This window comes from Camponotus floridanus, unplaced genomic scaffold, assembly GCF_003227725.1.
Source record: "Camponotus floridanus strain SB8 unplaced genomic scaffold, Cflo_v7.5 scaffold10, whole genome shotgun sequence".
Classification (NCBI taxonomy): domain Eukaryota; kingdom Metazoa; phylum Arthropoda; class Insecta; order Hymenoptera; family Formicidae; genus Camponotus; species Camponotus floridanus.
The window spans coordinates 3,193,331-3,212,952 of record NW_020229215.1 but is presented as its reverse complement, the minus strand read 5'-3'; the positions used below and the strand labels follow the sequence as shown (position 1 = coordinate 3,212,952).

The following is a 19,622-nucleotide window of genomic DNA, read 5'->3' as shown; positions in this document are numbered from 1 at the left end:
ATCGGGGCGCCTTCCTTCCTTTTTTTCTCGCCCCGATCGCCTTTTGACTCCGGACGCAAAGAGGGCCCCGAGAGGAGCCCCCAGCGAAGAGAAGACGAAGGAAGATGAGGGGCGTGTCCGGTCGCGCGGCTTCTACAAAGAGATGCCCACTTCCCAGTGGACTCCTTCCACCTCCTCGGGGATCCCCTTCCACGTGGGCCCCGGGACTCCGTCCGTCTCGTCGTTTCCCCTACCAGCGGGACCCCAAGAAAACCGGACGGCATGGTCCAGACCACGAGATCGTCAGGTAAAGTCAGTTTACGCAACGCTTCCGTACACGAAGCATACACGACGGAAGGTCTCAGACGGAAGCCGGACGTGAAAGCTGACGAACGTAGTCTTATACGTTCCCCAAATATCCTACGCCTTACACCTTTAGAGTCATCCCTAACAGCATCGAACATTGGTATCGGCCTAAACGTTGCAGAAATTTTACGAAAAAGGCGATGACAGTCGGTTGAGGCGACTTTGGAGATCAGTCTCTCGGAAGATTATGATATAAGGTCACCGGTAGAACCGAGGATCAATCATCCGGTACGCGCAGACACGAGAATGACAACTTACGCGGCCTTCCAACAGTACGATCTCCTGGACTCCGAAGGCTACGGATCGGCGAGTAGCCCGGAATCGAATCCGCGTGGCAATTGGCATCACCAGGAGATCTATCCGCAGCCGCCGCGATCCAGGGGCAGCAGCTGCGGCAGCGTCAGCTCCGTAGACAGCCACCACCAGCAGGAGTACCAAGAGATCGGTAGCACCCCAAATGGCAGCCTCCACGTGACAGCTGGCTTCAACTTTGGCGACTTCTACGAGGGCTATTATCAGGAGAGTGGCTGTCGGAACGAGCATCAGCCAACGTTGAACAGCGTCCGAAATATCAAAGATCATCACCCCAAGATGACTTACAGAATGAACGAGCAGTGCATGTCTTACGACGATGCAACGTCCAGGATGACTTTCAACGAGAGTAGCGTAAACAAGCAAGAGCCCGCGGGATACGTTCCAAAAATGGACCATCATCCAGGGATGTTTGCGAGTTCCAGAATCGACTTTGGGCAGAGTCAGGAGGCAATTTTCGCCACGAAAAGCTACGTAAAAAACGGTATCTATCATCCGAGGAATGAAAGTCACCCTTATACTCAGAGAACGGATGTTCTCTACCTAGGCGCCGCTTATAACGTGCCGAGGAATGAAGCTAACTTGGCGAACGGTCAGCCGGGCAAATGCGATCAGTCGAGGTACCATCAGAGAAACGAGAGTCTTCACGTTCTGCCAGCGGAATACATCGGGCAAAAGTCCAAGGAACCGGCGGTGCAGAAGATGAAGAACAGCACGCCCGGCATCGAAGTACTAAGGAAAAGGCGACTGGCGGCGAACGCCAGAGAAAGAAGGAGAATGAACAGCTTGAACGACGCTTTCGACAGACTCCGGGATGTCGTTCCCAGTTTGGGTAACGACAGAAAGCTCAGCAAGTTCGAGACCCTACAAATGGCGCAAACTTATATCTCCGCGCTTTACGAACTGCTCCAGCGCGAATAAACACGAGTTTCACGACAGAAATTCTCTTGTTCGAAAGGAGATCGAGCGTACTACTCGATGTCATCGTGATGGATCCTTGAAGCTCGCGAAATATCGAATATGGGACTTGGAAAATGACGAGATAATTCGCGTTTTTGAAAAGATTGACGAAAATCTCGAGTACCGAAGTTAACCAGATCGGACATCGTCTTCGTGGGATTCTGCAGGGGTGCTTCCCGTTTGAGTTTCCACCGTTCGAGACGCTGATTGAAAGATCGAGCCTTCAAGATCCGTCCTTCCTTCGAGACAGACTTCAACTGCAGGTAATGACGAATTGCCGGGATACCGAGAAGGAGACGGCTCGCTCGCGGAAAGCATGAGAATTAACGAGCAAACTGGGACTCGCGACTTCATTAACTTGTAAATGAGTCACTCAACCACGGCGACATCGACCGTAAACGGAGAGCAGAAGTACGTAAGCAGAAAAACACAATACCGGCGTTGTTATCGCGGTCAAAGTTTTCAGGAGGTTCGCTCGTTAGACATGTCAAAGCTCGATTGACATGTCAAAAAATGTCGAAAAATCGCCCTTTCCCTTTTTACTGGCATCGCTGATGTATAATGCATTATCATTAAGGTTCAATACGAAACATTCAAAATCGGATGAGCCATCAATAATGTTCTTTGACGAAAAGAATTAATTTTATTATTATTACATAATATTTATCTATCTAAAATAATTTTTCTATCCTTCAAATATATATTTTTTCTTTGAAGATTAAACACATATATCTCTTTATGTAAGTAAATTAAATTATTCTTTCAATTCTTAAAAAAAATCATATTTATCTGCATTCAAAATCGGATGAGCCATCAATAATGTTCTTTAAAAAAGGAAAGAATTAATTTTATGGTTATTACATAATATTTATCTATCTAAAATAATTTTTCTATCCTTCAAATATATATTTTTCTTTGAAGATTAAACACATATATCTCTTTATGTAAGTAAATTAAATTATTCTTTCGATTCTTAAAAAAAAATCAGATTTATCTGTCATTGGGGAGATCAAAAAAATATACGATGTCAAAACTGATTACGAAGTTGACGGATAAAAAGTCACTTTTTGTACAGGTTGTACTTAATCGAGCGCGGTAATTCATCGTAGATACTTATCCCGGCATCGTTGCGGGATTCCGGGACGTTTTTTCCAATCGGTCGTGATAGGATCGAAGCGAAGAGCGGAAAAAGGCGCGAGCGACCGGTCCCAGGATTCTCCTGGAAGAGAGCACCAGCCTCAAAGATCGCGATAGAATAGAAGATTGAAATAGAATTTCATATCGATCGATATATTTCCAATTATTGATAAGTATCATTAACGTTAAAAGGGACATTTCGCGCAAAATTTTTCAATAATTATACTAAAAATCTTTCCTGACAGAGAACACCATTGAGCACAGTAAAAAATTTTGTGTTAAATTTAACATATTTCCCATGTCCCAATTTATTCATTCTAATTTTAATGTTAATTTAACAGAAGGCAAGTATGTAAAGAAATAACACAAGTAATATGTTTAAAAATTACACAAAAGTGTAACACTTAAACTTTATCTGGAAATAAAGTTTATGTTAAATTAACATATTTATAATGTTAAATTTAATTAAAAGAAAATGTTATTCTTACATTTTTATGATCAATAACAGAAGAAATATGTCGATTTAACATCTGGAAACTGTTATAGAGAGAAAAATAACACAATTTATCTGTTAATTTTAACATATAACAAATTTCATCAAAAATTCGTGCATTCACATATTAATTGTGTTGTTTTAACTCTTAGAAACGGTGAATACTAACTCAACGCAGAAATGTCAAAATAACGCAACGATAATATGTTACATTAACATAAGAGTATGTTAAAAATTTAACACAAAAATTTTTACACGAGAAAATTTTAACAGAAATGCAAAATGTTTTTTACCGTGTGGGCAAATGGGCAGGTCAGGGCGCATAAAATGCGACGCATCGACTGTAATACCGAGAGCAGCTTTGTTTCCAACCCTCCCCCACACCGAGCTAGAACGGCGGGGGCGTACTCGCCTCGAGTTTAATTGTAAATAGGTACACCATCGTACATTGTCGTCCGTGCAGGGCACCGTGTAAATATCTGATTCAAGACGCGTTTAACTTATTGCGAGGCTGTATAGGTGATTCTGTACATAGATACGTACGTATTATATGCGTGCATTGCGGGGGCAGCAGCATACGTGCGCATGCGCGCGATCGTTCATTGATGCCACGAGAGTCGGTGATAAATATCGATTGAGGAGTTCACCCTAAAAGGGCGCGTAAATTATTACAATAATTCAGACAAGAACAAAGTATTTTTTTAAAATGATATTTTTTTAAAGATACAAATAGAAGGATAATCTTAAGAATTAAATCAAAATTCGCATAAGAACCACAATTTTGATTTAATTTTAATTTATTTATTTGAGCCAAATTCCTAATTGTCAATTTTAATCTTAAAAAATAATTGCTAAAAGAAAAAAGTTTATTACAAATGAAGATCGAAAGAAATGATTAGCAATATGATTGATATTTTTTTCCTTTTCGAGTGAACTCCATACAATTTTTCAATTTGTCTATACTGAGAAAAAAATCTGATTGCATTAATTAGAATTCTGGTAGATTCAACTAGTATGTCTGTTGGAAAATGAACGAACCAGAATTCTTGGAATTATCAGAATCTGATTAATTTCTTCCTGTTAAATTTACCAAATTTTCTGGTTAATAATATTAAACTCAAGTACCAAGTAGTCTAAAATTTTTTCCATCTCAAAAGCCTGTTTAATATTCTGAATTCCAACAAGATTATTGGATAAATTCGATCTAGATTATTATATAAATTATTTTAAATTCAGTTTGTTAGAAATTAAACTGATAAACAGTGATGCAAAAAGAGGATGCAGCTCAAACGCACACAATCAGAGAACCTAGCGTCCTCTTTCTGACACTACTGCTCGTAAGAGAAAAAAAATATACTTTGGATTTAATGTTAATACTAGTTTTTTATATACATTTCATGGCAAATATTGAATACGAGTTAAATTAAGAGTAGCTTGCCGCCTGCGGCAAGCAAAGAAATTAATGTAACAAGAAATTTTATAGATCCAACCAGAAAATACTATCCTTATAGTAAAATTTATTAAACGTTCTAGTTATAAAAATCGAGTCTTATCTTGATAACTAGAAATTCTTGTTTGATTTAACCAAAATGCCTTCAATCATATACGTTTTATTGGTACAATCAAACGATTTTTCTCAGCGTAGTATTATGTCCGCCTCGTGTTACCTGAGTATTCTTCTCTAGCTCTACTGCTCAATGACAGTGATTAGAATAATTTTAGATAATTACACATTATCTCGAAAGCGATTGTGGTTCTATTTTTAATCGCCTTAAATGCGAGAAATCTCACGCTTGGCGCAAGAAAGCGCTCGTAACGCGTCAATTAGAGAAACGAGAAATAAAACAGGTAGAAAAACGATGAGAGTCAATTCATCGCACCGATGCTGTTTATACATCGAGCCGTCAATTCGATATTAATTACAATGATCGACAAATCGCGAATCATTATCAGCGCACGTAATAACGATGACAATCAGCCGCAACAATTACGATAACACCTAGTTATCTCGATATATCCATCGAGATATACGAGCGGATTATCAGCAGCATCGTCGAGCCAGGAACTCGTAATCCGAAGGGATCATAATATATTCGCGAATCACAATCGGTTCTCGATCGGATCGACCGTCGCGACGCTTCTTTCGCCTCGAGCGCGAGGCGGGACGCGTGACTGGAATAATCTCATTCGGTCGCGATTCAAGTCGCGACGCGCCTCTCGCGCAATTAAAGATATGCAAAAATCACGGGACAAATGGCGGCGGCCGGCCACCTCCACTTAGCAGTCAATCACAATTAAATACAATTTTGCGCGGACCGCGGGGCCCGGTAATGGCGCAAAAAGAGAGCAAATTGAAATCTCCTAGCTGACAGAATGATAGATGGTGCCGGCCAGACGTGAGAAGACGCGAGAGCGAGAGAGACGAGAGAGAGAGAAAGAGAGAGAGAGAGAGAGAGAAGCGGGACGAGGAGGATGAAGAGAGAAAAGCGGAGAAACAGTCTTTCTTCCATTCTCGATGTGAGAAAGCTCTTCCCCTCCGAGGAAGAATGAAAACACAGAGAGAGAAGTAAGTCGGGAGCTGATGATAGCGCCACTGCGAGGCCGATTTCTCTCGCTAATATCGCTAATCCTCTCCATCTGTTGAAGATGAGGATCTGATCTTTGCGCGGAGCAGCGGTAATTTATATCGATCGGAACGCGGAGAATGAGACGTGAGGGGGCGAGGGATGGGGAAGAGCTCATTCTCTCTTCTATAACCGCGGTCATTATGGCAGCGCCGTTTAGAATCGCAGATTAGTTACGCGCACCTCGAAATAAAGCGCGATGATTATTCGCGATGATAAGCCGCCTACCATCATTGTAACATTATTCTCCATTCTTATAAAGTTTACATAAATAAAAATCGCAAGTAGAGGTAAAGCATCATGCGCGAATAAATCTCTCTTGAAATTTTACATGTATAATATATAATATTGCTCGAAAAATAGACATAAATTCAGAAATGATTTTTCTTTGCAGATTTTCGTATTTTGAAAAATATTTTTGTATTTTGAAAGCATCACGCGCGAATAAATTTCTCTTGAAACTTTACATATACAATATATATTATTGCTCGAAAAATACACATAATTTCATAAATAATTTTTCTTTGCAGATTTTTGTATTTTGAAAGCATCACGCGCGAATAAATTTCTCTTGAAATTTTACATATACAATATATATTATTGCTCGAAAAATATACATAAATTCAGAAATGATTTTTCTTTGCAGATTTTCGTATTTTGAAAAATATTTTTGTATTTTGAAAGCATCACGCGCGAATAAATTTCTCTTGAAACTTTACATATATAATGTATATATTATTGCTCGAAAAATACACATAATTTCAGAAATAATTTTTCTTTGCAGATTTTTGTCTTTTGAAAGCATTACACGCGCAAATAAATTTCTCTTGAAACTTTACATATACAATATATATTATTGCTCGAAAGGTACACATAAATTCAGAAATAATTTTTCTTTATAGATTTTTGTATTTTGAAAAATATTCTTGTATTTTAAAAGCATCACGCGCGAATAAATTTCTCTTGAAATTTTACGTATATAATATATATATTATTGCTCGAAAAATATACACATAATTTCAGAAATCATTTCTTTTTATAGATTTTTAAAAAATATTTTTTGAAAAATATGATCGCAACGAAAGAAAAAAATGTACGCATCCGTCGTTGCAATATAACACTTTATAGTCGCCACATTCCGCGTCCCATTATAGAAACTCCGCGTTGTAATAGCAGCGTTATAAAAGGAGACGATAAGTCGCGCTCATCCACCTGCTCGGTAATCAAATCGCGGGATTAAATTGCCCACGATTTCGCGTCTCCGCGCGTCTCACGGGGGGGGGAGGGGGAAGCACTCGAGGGGAGGAGGCACGGTACCTCGCGGGACATTATCATTCAATTGGCGCCGCTACCGTCGCGGATAAATCACGCGTAATTAACGACGAAACGACGCACGAACGCCAATTAATTTCGTTATAAACAACGGGGCCTTTGTCCATCGCGCGAATGTATTTTCCGCGGCGGCTTCCTCAATTAAGACGCTAGAGATTTATTCGATTCGCGCGTCGATCGAGCGACGTCGAGGGGAAAAATCGAAGGGGGCTGGCGGGCTAATTATTCATCGGCTCATTCGCGGTGGGGTGAAACGAGGAGCGATACAAACGTGCGATGAAGACAGGCGCGAGGCAAAGAGAGGAGGACGTCGACGCGAAAGAAGGAAATATCTTAAGTAATATCAAAGTGCGAGGAGGTCGGATACTAATGGCTGATGGCGAATCGGACCCACACGTGTGGGCCCCCCATAGCCCGAGCCTGTAAGCGCGATACGACAATACACGCGAACGCTAATCAGTCGACGCGCAACGTCTTCATTTACTCCGGACGCGCATCAGACGCGCGCCTCTCGTCCCTCTATCAGCGCGATTTGTCTTCCGTCGCGGTTTAATGCGGCTCCAAGGCCAAAGCCCCAAGGACGAAGTCCCGCGGCCGAGCCTGGAAGCGGGAAATTGAAGTTGCGACGGAACAAGCCGGCTCTTATTGCAACGATCTGTTTGGTTAGGGCAAACAACAGCGAACACGGCTTTATTACTTAGTATCTCGGCTTCCTTCACGACTTTTTGCAAATTTTATTCGGCGATTTAAGCAGCGATTTTCTCCCGGAGAAAGGGACAAATTACAGTTGATTATGATAATTATATTTTGTAAACGGTTTAAGGGGTAGCTTGTGTATTTACGCGAATTACGAGAACGGAGCGTTTTAGCGTGAGATTTCTTCTGCGTTTAACGCCAAGTTTTTGCGCCGCCAGTGATTAATCATACTTGAAACGATAATCGAGCGGTAACTGCGTAAAAAGGATAAACTCTGCGATCGCGATCTACCTGTTGTACAATGATCTCTTTTGTGCCTCCCCTAGGCACGAGAAGAAAGATAATTTTCCTCTTCACGGCAATCTCGCGCACGAAAGGGGAACTTTTTTCGAAGACTGTATTTTGCGCTGTTAGCACTGCCGCCAAGTACCTTTGTAAATAGATTGTTTTTTTTTTGTACCTAGATACGCGAGAGTTAGACGATAAGAATTAGCTCTAAGCGTTCCCTCTGTAGGATTAACGAAATAAATTCCCACCAATAATGTTCCTCGATCAAGACCAAATGTATTTAAGAATGTGCAATGTTAATAAAGAAAAGATTTCTCTGGAAAATACTTGTGTCGCATTCGCCTTCTTTTCTTCAATCCATCTCAAACAGTTGTGCAGGCACAATTTTTTTATTGCGTAAATTTTGAAAAAAAAAAAAAAAATTGCGTGTGCTGCCGCGCCGTATCTTGTCACGAGAGACGAAAGGTCTCGTCGTTCGTCGACGGCACGGCAGATAATTATGCAGATGCCGCGCGCTGCGTTTCGACTGGATCATCATCGTGGGCAACACTCGTAAGTATAATATCGAGTCTCGGAAATTATCTGAAAATCGGCTCGGCCCTGCTGTAATTTCTATCTAGTCGCGAGACTGATGGAGCCGATCGACGAGACGAGGCTAGCCCGGGATGCACGGCCGAGATGCATATTCCGTCGTCGATTTTGGGCACCGCGCAGGAGGCAGGCATCTGAAACTGTTCCTCGAGGCCATCACCTTTTTCTAGGAAGTCTAGGATATAACTGCCCGTAAATGTTGCTGCGGCCAACGTTTACCGCGACCGCGGGCTACCTAGGCATTTATCGCAAATATCCGTGATCGAGACGGGCGTAAGCTGTTCTCGAAAATTCAGTCAACGACGAATCGCGCGACTTCCGTGCGTGAAAAGGGGAGAAAATAAAAAGGACGAAGGAACCCGCCCTTGGTCTCTTCCGATTTTATTTAAAAACCATCCTTGGTTGATGAAAAACTGATGTGCAAAAGATGATACCGAACTGCATTATTGTTATCGAGAATAGCGATAACAACCGATTCGAGCTCGCGTACTGAAACGCGTACTCCCTCCGTTTTTTGGCCAATCGTGGGTTGGCAGCAGTCGAGAGTAAAAGGACCGCTAATCGTCGAGATTCGGGTGTCAATCGTGGCCACCAAACAACGTTCGACTTTCGATTTCCATTCGCGACTCCTTCTCTCGCCTTCCCGTTCCTTACGTTGCCGCGAGGGTAATTGGTATCTTACGCGGCCGCGCTGAGAGAATAAATCGATCGGACGGCGGATGCTGTTTGGTTTGATAGAATGTCGGATAGCGGCTCGCGCACAAAGCGACCTTCGGGACCGGCCGGCCGAACCTGCTACCACGCCAGACAAATTGATACCAGGCAACGCACTCACTCTCCCTATCTTTTTCCAACTGTGTAAAGGGGAGAAAGAGGGAAGGGGGAATATATACGTATGCCTTTTACGTGCCTGTAGGTACGAGCGCATAACTCCCAGACCTCGATACGCCGCCAGTGAGAACGGTCAGGGCCGCTGAGAAAGAGACGGAGAGAGAAGGAAGGAGAGAAAACTCATCTCCGTTTAACTGTGTGACTGTGACGCGTATAAAGCCGCCGGTGAACCTTCCCGAGATCCCTTTGCGGCTTCGAGGCACGATTAAATTATTATCGTCAAGACAATTAAAGGCGATTATTAGTATCTCCCATAATAAAATAGACGAGTTACTTATAAGAATAATTACTCATATTAGCGAATTTTCAGGAATCACAAATTTTATCGTCGAGACAATTAATAGGCAAGTTACTTATAGCACAAATTTTTATAGCTTATCTTATTTAAGGATGTTTTGTACCTATTTTCAAAATATTCAGAATTTAATGAAAATTGTACAGAATGTCCTTACATATGTTTAGAATCTTCAGTACAATTTTTAAATCGATTCACTAAAGCGCTCACAAGTTATAAGGATTTTAATTTGCACCGAATTACATGTGTTCTTATGGGAAACGTATAACCACGTCGATTCAAATGACAAAAACACATGGAAATAATATTCAGAATTTGTTTAAAATTTGCAAAAGTTTAGATACGGAGGAAATATTTGGTCAAATAATATTATACAAATACTAACTGGTTAAAAAGATATTAAATATAATTCAATGAAGTTAGCCATGTATCTGTCACAAGGCGAAATTCTCTGCCAAAAGTTAATTATTTCGATTAACAAAATTCTGAATATTTCAATAAAAACGCAATTTCTTTCCACACAATTTCTCATATTCAAAATACACGAAAAGTGGACAAAAGATCCTTAATCACTTTTTTTAATTCCCTGCAGTTTTCAAAAATTGCCTACGATTATGAAGACAATTATTAATAAAATAAACAAGTTGCCTATAGCATACATTTTTATAGCAACGCGATATATATTTTCATATCTCATTTAATCATTTTTTTAAATTCCCTGCAGTTTTCGAAAATTTCGTACGATTATCAAAGCAACTAGAGACAATTATTAATAGACAAGTTGCTTATAGCACAAATTTTTATAGCAACGCGATATCTTTTCCAATCTTACTTACTTTAATTTTTTTTATTCCGTAATTTTCCAAAATTTCGTACGATTATCAAGACAATTAATAGACAAGTTGCTTATAGCATACATTTTTATAGCACCGCGATATATATTTTCCAATCTTATTTAGTGTCATCTTTTAATTTTTCCCTGTAGTTTTCGAAAAAATTTCGCAAAATTAATAACTTTTAATAAATTATTAAACACGTACAGACACATGTATAGATATATATTTATGCATCTTAATTAGAAAGTGATCGATTGTATTTTGTATATCGGCGATGTAGAAAATAGTGACATTTTAAAAACAAACGCAGAGCCGAATTTAGAGGCGGGGGGAGGGGGGTAACAGGGTCTGAAGCCCAGGGGCCTCCACAAGAGGGAGGCCTTCACAACACAAATTGTTGAGTAAAATTTCCTATCGAATGGTATACAACACTTATAAGGTATGTGTATATTGCTTGACTTTGTTATTTCGCAATAAATTATTTAAACTACGTAAAAATTTCTATTTGATTTTGGTTCAAAAATGATTAGAGGTCTCCATCCCATTAGAGGTCTCTTCATTGCCCCAGGGTCTCCATATCTTTAAATCCGGCTCTGGGTATATGAGCATAATTTTACGCTCATTTACAGTCGTAATATTATGACCGTTTGTTATCGTCTTAATATAACTTTGCTTTAATTAATATAATGCTATATAGTGTCGAATTAATCAAAATTAAATGATTGCATTTTTTACAATATATAATATTATTTATAATAAAAAATTTATAATAAAGATTTACGATAAAATAAATTAATTTCACATTATTTATACATTTTCTACTATATTTTCACTATATAGGATCATTCATTGGTATTTTTATACATTACATATGGTTCAATAGATCGATAACTTACTTAGATTTATATCAATTAAAGCAAAGTTTTTTAATATATTACACTACATAAAAATGATGGACTATAAAAAATTAAAATAATATCAGTATGCATTATAAAAGTAAATTATTATATAGTATTAAAAAATACAATTACTATGTTCTTTATGTTTTGTATTTATGTATATTATTTATTTTAAATAAAATAAATAATTGATTATAATATAAAATTAATAAAAAAAATGAAATTTTCCTTTAATTAATATTTCAATTTTGCATTTTTAATAAGCTTTAATATATATTTAAAAAAAACTTTAAAAAATTATATGATTTAATTTGTTCTAGCCCATCCATTTTAAGGTAACGGACCTACAATCTATAATATACATCTACAAGCTCTACATAAATCCGTTACCTTAAAATTAAATAAAAGTTTTTCACTCACCGACACTGATGCGCAACAGCGGAGTTGTCAATATTGAAGCTATGTTGTCTGTAATATACAAATATAAAATTCATATAATTAGCAGCTCTTAAAATAATTAATCTTTCATTATATTTAATTATTATTGTACGCACCGAATTTTATATCTGACATGTGCAATAATAAACAAATAAACAAATATGCAATAATTTTTTAAATTCTGAAAAACCTATTTTTTTAAATAGAAAGTTTTATAGGATTATTTACATACAACCTTTTCTTTGAATCTTTCATCATTCAAATAAATGACTCAAATTAGTACGTGTACGGGATATAATAATTAATATAAATAAATAATATAAATAGTACTCACCATCAGGTTGTTCCGCTGATGCAGGATGTCTTTCCTAGGCCTGCACCTCCTCTCAGATCATCAGGATTGTTAGGTTGATCTATAACAAATAGAAGATTTAAATTGTAATAACGTAACTAAATAATTAATATTTCAAAAGTTATTACATGTATCGAATTTTACATTCGATACACATAATAATAGAAGATTAATAAAATAATTCTATAAATTTTAGAAAAAAACATTACTAATAATTCTCTAATACTTTATAAAGGCTTATATATAGCTAATTTTATAAGATTATAGATTTTATATATCTTTTTCTTTAAAATCTTTTTCTCCAAAATTCTTTCTTATTTAAATTATATAAATAAAAAATCAAATTACGCGATTAATTGTTTAATTTAAATTATAATAAATATATTTAATATTTAATATACAATTACAAATAAATAAATTACTTACCAGAAGGTTGCTCTGCCGGAGCCCGATGCCTCTCCTAGGCCTCCTCCTCCTCTCAGTCTTGGACGCTCGATACTTTACGGCACTCCCGCACTCACGAGCGATATTTTTATCGCTATTTTCGCACTTTTACGCGTGATACTGAACGCTTTACGGCACTCCCGCACTATTTCGGTACGATAAAAAATTTTCTATTTAGTCGCGCGATGTATATACTTAATATGTATATACTTCGAACGACACTCCCGGTACGAACGAAAATCCCATTTTATTTATGAGAATCAGCTTTGAGTCAATAAGTCGGAAATGCAACGATACAACGAGCAAGAATTAAGCCCAAACCGGAAAGAAGACGAAACGATTGACAGAAATGGAGGAAAATGAAGTTCACCAACTCTTTTTCGCGCATAATTATCCTATCTCGTATCGAACCTGGACCCGCTAAGCATGATTTCAGGTGCTCCAGACATATTATGCCTCCCGCGGTTGCTTTATCCTACATCAGGCTGGTAGACGGCAAAAGAAGAGGATACCCACATTTTTTAAATGTTTACATTTAGCAATTTAAAAAATGGGGAGGCAACTCCTTTTGCCAACCGAGCGAAAATCATGCCTAGGGGAATCCACTCAACTCCTCGACAGGATTAACGCAGTGCGTGTGGCTGTAGACGAGCAAAAAGAAGGGACCCATTGACGACCATTCCGAACAATCGATCAAGTTCTAACCAATTAGGACCGAATCACTTGACGGAGCACGAAGCACGAGTGTACATTGCATAGCGCAATGTGTGCAAACTCGAAATCCTAGTTAATTGGCATCGAAAGTAGAGACTCGTGACAATAATAAAATTAGGATTTTTATACGAAAAATCCAAAGCGGAAGCGCGAAAACGCGATGACGCGAGAAAGCTAAACGCGACAACGCGATAACAAGACGTCGCCATCCACGACACGTTGATGGCATCAACGACGGAATGCGTGCCACATATGAGCTATTGTACGACTCGTAGCAATGCTATGCTGGGTACTTAGCTTCCCCTTCAGGCTCCTTGAGATTTATTCTAAATAAAAAAATTTAAAATAAACCTCAAGGCACCATCCAAGTACTGAGCCACCCCACCGCGTCAAGGTGTACCCGTGGGGGGTTGCATTATATAAATTTATAATATATTGTAATATAATTTATACATATGAAAGAGAAAGAGAGGAACTTATTATTACTTAATATTATATAATATATAATTTTATATAATTTGTGTGTGGGATTGATTATAGGGTTGCACAAGACCCAAAACAAGACAATATTCGTAAAAATATTGTATTGATATTGCAAAATTTTCAAAAATTTAAATTTTGTCTTGCTCTTGAGTGAATATTGGTAGCAAAAATCTCGTCTTGTATTATCTTGTCTCGATTTTATTAACAATTTTTTATCTAATATTAAAAAATTATTTAAATAATATTTAACATAATTTTTATAATATAATTTGAAATAATTATTACTATTATATTATATTTTAATTATAATTATTACTATGTAATCGATATAAATGCCGTCTATTTACTTAAAAAGACATTTACTGTTTCATGGAAAACAGAAATTAATAACTATTTACACGCTCCAAGAGAATGTGCAGGTATAAATATTTTGGAGTGGTAAAAATCAGGTTCATATTTATCCCACATTGTCAAAAATGACTCGAGACATTTTAAGTTCAACTGCCATCCAGTAAAAAGACTTTTTTCAATAGAAACTCTGACTATGTCAAAAAATAGAACCAGATTACAAAGTAAATCTTTAAAGGCACTAATGTGCATCAATTCCTGAGTGAAATGCTCTTTAATGTCTAAAATTTGCAAGTTTGATTTCTAATTTATAAAAATGTTATATTGCATTAATATTAAATGTTTTTAAATTTATTAATATAAATGTTTTTATTGAATAAATTTTTTTTAAATTCGTATATAGTGATTTTTTTTCATTTATAAATATAAATATTTTAGTTTTTTTGAGAACCAATAATCTTGACAAGATTAATAATCTTGACAGTCTTACAATTAGTCTTGGTATTGTCTTGATAATTAATTAAAAATCTTGTCTTGATCTTGTCTTGAAATTCAAGACAAGACAAGATAATATCATGACTAATCTTAGTATCTTGTGCAACCCTAATTTGATTATATCATTCAATAATGTAATCTGACTCATTACAGTGCTTCCGATTTTTACGTCATGTACGAAATAAGTATGTAAGCATTAGTTAAAATAAAAATATTTTTTCTCATTGTAATGTCTACTGATATGAATATTATTGAATAAAAGATTAGGTACATGACGATCATTTTCTTTAATAAAAGAAAATTGGAATCTAATTCACAGAGATGTTAGAATAATAAATAACAATAAGAAAATTATATATAATAATAATTATATTGTATATAATATTATATTGTATATATTATATGTAATAATTATTATCACAATTGCTGCTTCTTAGATTTGCAACAGCGTTCATATTAGCGTTAATATTAACTGCTTAACTCTTTTTCTTATTATTTATTTCCGTTCCTATATGCAAAATGTCGATCGAAAGATAAAAGCAATCTGGATAGGAAAGCTGTCTAATTGTATATAATTGTATATATGAAACATACTATCTCAAACTGAATCAATGAAAATTTTTATTGATGAAAAATGTAACACAACGTATCTCTCATTTAAGTAGGCATTCTCTTTTTATAATATTTTTTTGCGAATTATTTATGTAGAACAATAAATGTGTTTTTAAAATCTGCAAATAATTTTTTAGAAGATATAATTAAAATGTTTTAAATATATTTTTTTCTAAATGCAAATCGAAATTATCAATGAATTAATGTACGTTAATTACAACAATATTTTATAGCTAAAAAACAAAAGAATATATGTATATCTAACATTTATACAGATGACATTGATTGCTTTAATTGTAATATATGAATAATATATAAAGTGCACCTTTAATAAATCGAGTTTAAAGAGAAAATGCTCAAAATTACACCGTTACAAACGAGTGTGTAAGTAACTGAAATATATGAAATAAATTTGTGCGAGTAACTAAATTGAGACATAAATCTTGTACGCGATAAGAAAGTGATGACAGGCGGACATGAAAATCGGTATTATTTTGGTTTAGGTTTTATCTGCATATCGAGTTACAATAGATAAAGCCGAGTCGAGGCTCGCTCGAGCTCGTCCTTTAAAAGCAATTAGAGAAAAGGATGCAACGAGGGTGCGACAAGGATGCGAGAAGAAACGCGAATAAGACGCAAGATATTTCGCGAGTGACAAAATCCGAGTTTTCTATTGGATTTAAGGATTGAAGATCTATGATTATTGGCTATCGATTGAGTCCGCGTGGAGTATTTAGCTCAACAGTCCTCGTGGATTATTTAGGTCAGGAAAAATTCGGGATGCTATCGATATATGGAACATCTGACGCAAATATTAATCGTTACGCCAAACACAAATTAAATGCAAATACATTCAATTTTAATATTTTTATAAATCTATTTTCTAATAAAATTAAGTATCTAAATTAATTGATTGTAAAATTAATTATTACAATCAATTTTTTTGCCTTTTAAACAGATATTTAATATTGTAAATTATAATTGTCAAGCATTATTTTGAATATAAACTTTTAATAAAAATTCAATCTATTTAAAAATATCTAATTCTTATATATAAGGTATATAATAATTATATTATCGTGAAATATTTTATAAAATATTGAACTATCTTGAAATATCAATTAACATGAAAAATATTTTATTATATTATTTGAAATATTTTAAAATAAAAACTGAAATATTTTCTATATATGCGTTATATGTTAGATGATAATTAAGAATAAATTCGAAAAGGTGAAAAAGGAACAGGCAATATGTCTACAAGTAACATGAATGATAAATAATTTATAAATGACTTACATTTCATATTTTGTTGCTCCGTATGTGTTGTTTGTGATGCTTTTCGCGCTTTTCTCTCTTTTTCGTCCTTTGCTATTTCTTCGTAGCACTCACATTCACTTCCGAAAATACGAACAATAATAATTAATTATATATGGAACGATCGCGAGACACTTTGCACGACACTCCCGATCGCGGAAGTTACACAAGAAACGTACTTTTTAACATATCGTAAGAAACAGAAGACACGAGAGAAGTACTATTTTCGTTCGATATTTATATAAAGATTCAAATTCATGCACTACTCATTACAAATGCTCCGTTTTATTAATATTATATTAACACGAATTATAAAATCGAAAGATTAATCTAATTGAAAATCATCAAATATTAATAATAATTAATAACTGATAATCGTCCAATTAATAATAAATTCGATAATATACGAAGAGTATAGTTTCGTACTATCTTGCTCGAGTATCGCTGTGTGAATGATACCAAGACCGCGGAATGCAAACATTAGCGCGCTATTGTATACGGGTCAAGGCTAAACATGTATTATTGGGCGTTTTCCAACTAGCGAGAGGACACAGAGGACACAGTGTAATACAGTGAATCATTTCATTCTTGTTTACATCCGGCAACCAACAAAGATGAAATGATACACTGTGTCGTCTGTCGCTAGCTGGAAAATGTCCATAGTCTCTGTTCGAAATATTTTACATACTTTGACAAATATATAGGGTTGCACAAGACCCAAGACAAGACAGTATTCGTAAAAATATTGGTATTGAAAATTTTCAAAAATTTACATCGTGTCTTGGTCTTCAGTGAATATTGATAGCAAAAATCTCGTCTTGTATTGTCTTGTCTCGATTTTATTAACAATTTTTTATCTAATATTAAAAAATTATTTAAATAATATTTAACATAATTTTTGTGATATAATTTGAAATAATTATTACTTTTGTATTATATTTTAATTATAATTATGTATAACTATGTAATCGATATAAATGCCATCTATTTACTTAAAAAAATATTTACTGTTTCATGGAAAACAGAAATTAATCACTATTTACAGGCTCCAAGGGAATGTGCAGATATAAATATTTTGGAGTGGTAAAAAAATCAGGTTCATATTTATCCCACATTGTCAAAAATGGTTCGAGACATTTTAAGTTCAACTGCTTCGTCCGTGCCAGTAGAAAGACTTTTCTCAATAGAAACTCTGACTATGTCAAAAAATAGAACCAGATTACAAAGTAAATCTTTAAAAGCACTAATGTGCATCAATTCCTGGATGGAATGCTCTTTAATGTCTAAAATTTGCGAGTTTGATTTCTAATTTATAAAAAATGTTATATTGTATTAATATTAAATGTTTTTAAATTTATCAATATAAATGTTTTTATTGAATAACATTTTTTTAAATTCGTAAATAGTGATATATTTTTTTCATTTACAAATATAAATATTTTAGTTTTTTTGAGAACCAATAATCTTGACAAGACTAATAATCTTGACAGTCTTGGTCTTGGTATTGTTTTGATAACTAATTAAAAATCTTGTCTTGATCTTGTCTTGAAATTCAAGACAAGGCAAGACAATATCAAAACTAATCTTGGCATCTCATGCAATCCTACAAATATATACGCGAAATTATAAAATCAAAAAATTAATCTAATTAAAAATCATGATAAACTTTCAATTAATAATAAATTCGATAATGTACCAAGAGTATCGTTTCGCACCACTATCTTGCTCGAGTGTCGCCGTATGAATGATACCAAGACCGCGGAATGTAAACATTAGCGCACTATTGTATACGCCATCAAGGCAAAAAAACATTGTTATTGTGTTATTGTCTGTTCGAAATATTTTACGTATTTTGACAAATATATACGCGAAATATTTTAAAGTATAGAAATTTAGATTGTAAATGATATAAATTAATTATATGATTATTTATTGAAAGATCACTTTCATTATGTTAAATATATATTTATATTTACGATTCGATCGTTTTATTGCACGATTTTAATCTGAATTATATTTAAATAATCGAAAAATAGATAAAGAGTCACGAATGATTTATATTTTACCAGGGCCAGATTTAAGGGATTGAGGGCAACAGGGGCTGAAGCCCAGGGGCTTTCACAAGAGGGAGGCCTCCACAACACAAATTTTTGAGTAAAATTTCCTATCGAATGATATACAACACTTATAAGGTCTATGTATATTGCTTGACCTTGTTATTTCGCAATAAATTATTTACGTAAAAATTTCTATTTGATTTTGATTTAAAAATGATTAGGGGTCTCCATCGTTGCCCCTGGGTCTCCACACCTTTAAATCCGACCCTGAACAAACGCAAGACGAATATTCGCGAATTGACGTTGTCTCCGTCACGATGGATAATTTACGAACATATCGGCAATTATCGATACTTGCAACGCGGCTTCCTCATGCATACGGTAAATAAACAGTCTCGGACACGCAGACGTGTATGCATGATGCACGTAAAGATTTCTGGACCGATGTAACTGGCGCAAGACGACACGGGCATCGATAACAAAGCACCAAAATTGCGGCCACACGCGACGTCCTTTACCTACATCACCATTTCACTTGAACCTGGGGATGTAAAACACGACGTTCGTACTTTATTAACTCTTGCAATATTAAAATTTCACGATAAAATACACTGCGAAATTTCATAAATAAATATCAAACTTATATAAATTTATATGTAAATC

General features: G+C 35.4%; 1 protein-coding gene across 1 annotated transcript; it reads left to right on the top strand.

Moving 5' to 3' along the window:
- Positions 1-439: 439 nt before the first annotated feature.
- LOC105259521 (Basic helix-loop-helix transcription factor amos) lies at positions 440-2,149 on the top strand. Its single transcript, XM_020030089.2, has one exon. The coding sequence runs from the start codon at positions 592-594 to the stop codon at positions 1,576-1,578; it is 987 nt and encodes a 328-aa protein (XP_019885648.2). The 5' UTR covers positions 440-591; the 3' UTR covers positions 1,579-2,149.
- The last annotated feature ends 17,473 nt before the right edge of the window (positions 2,150-19,622 follow it).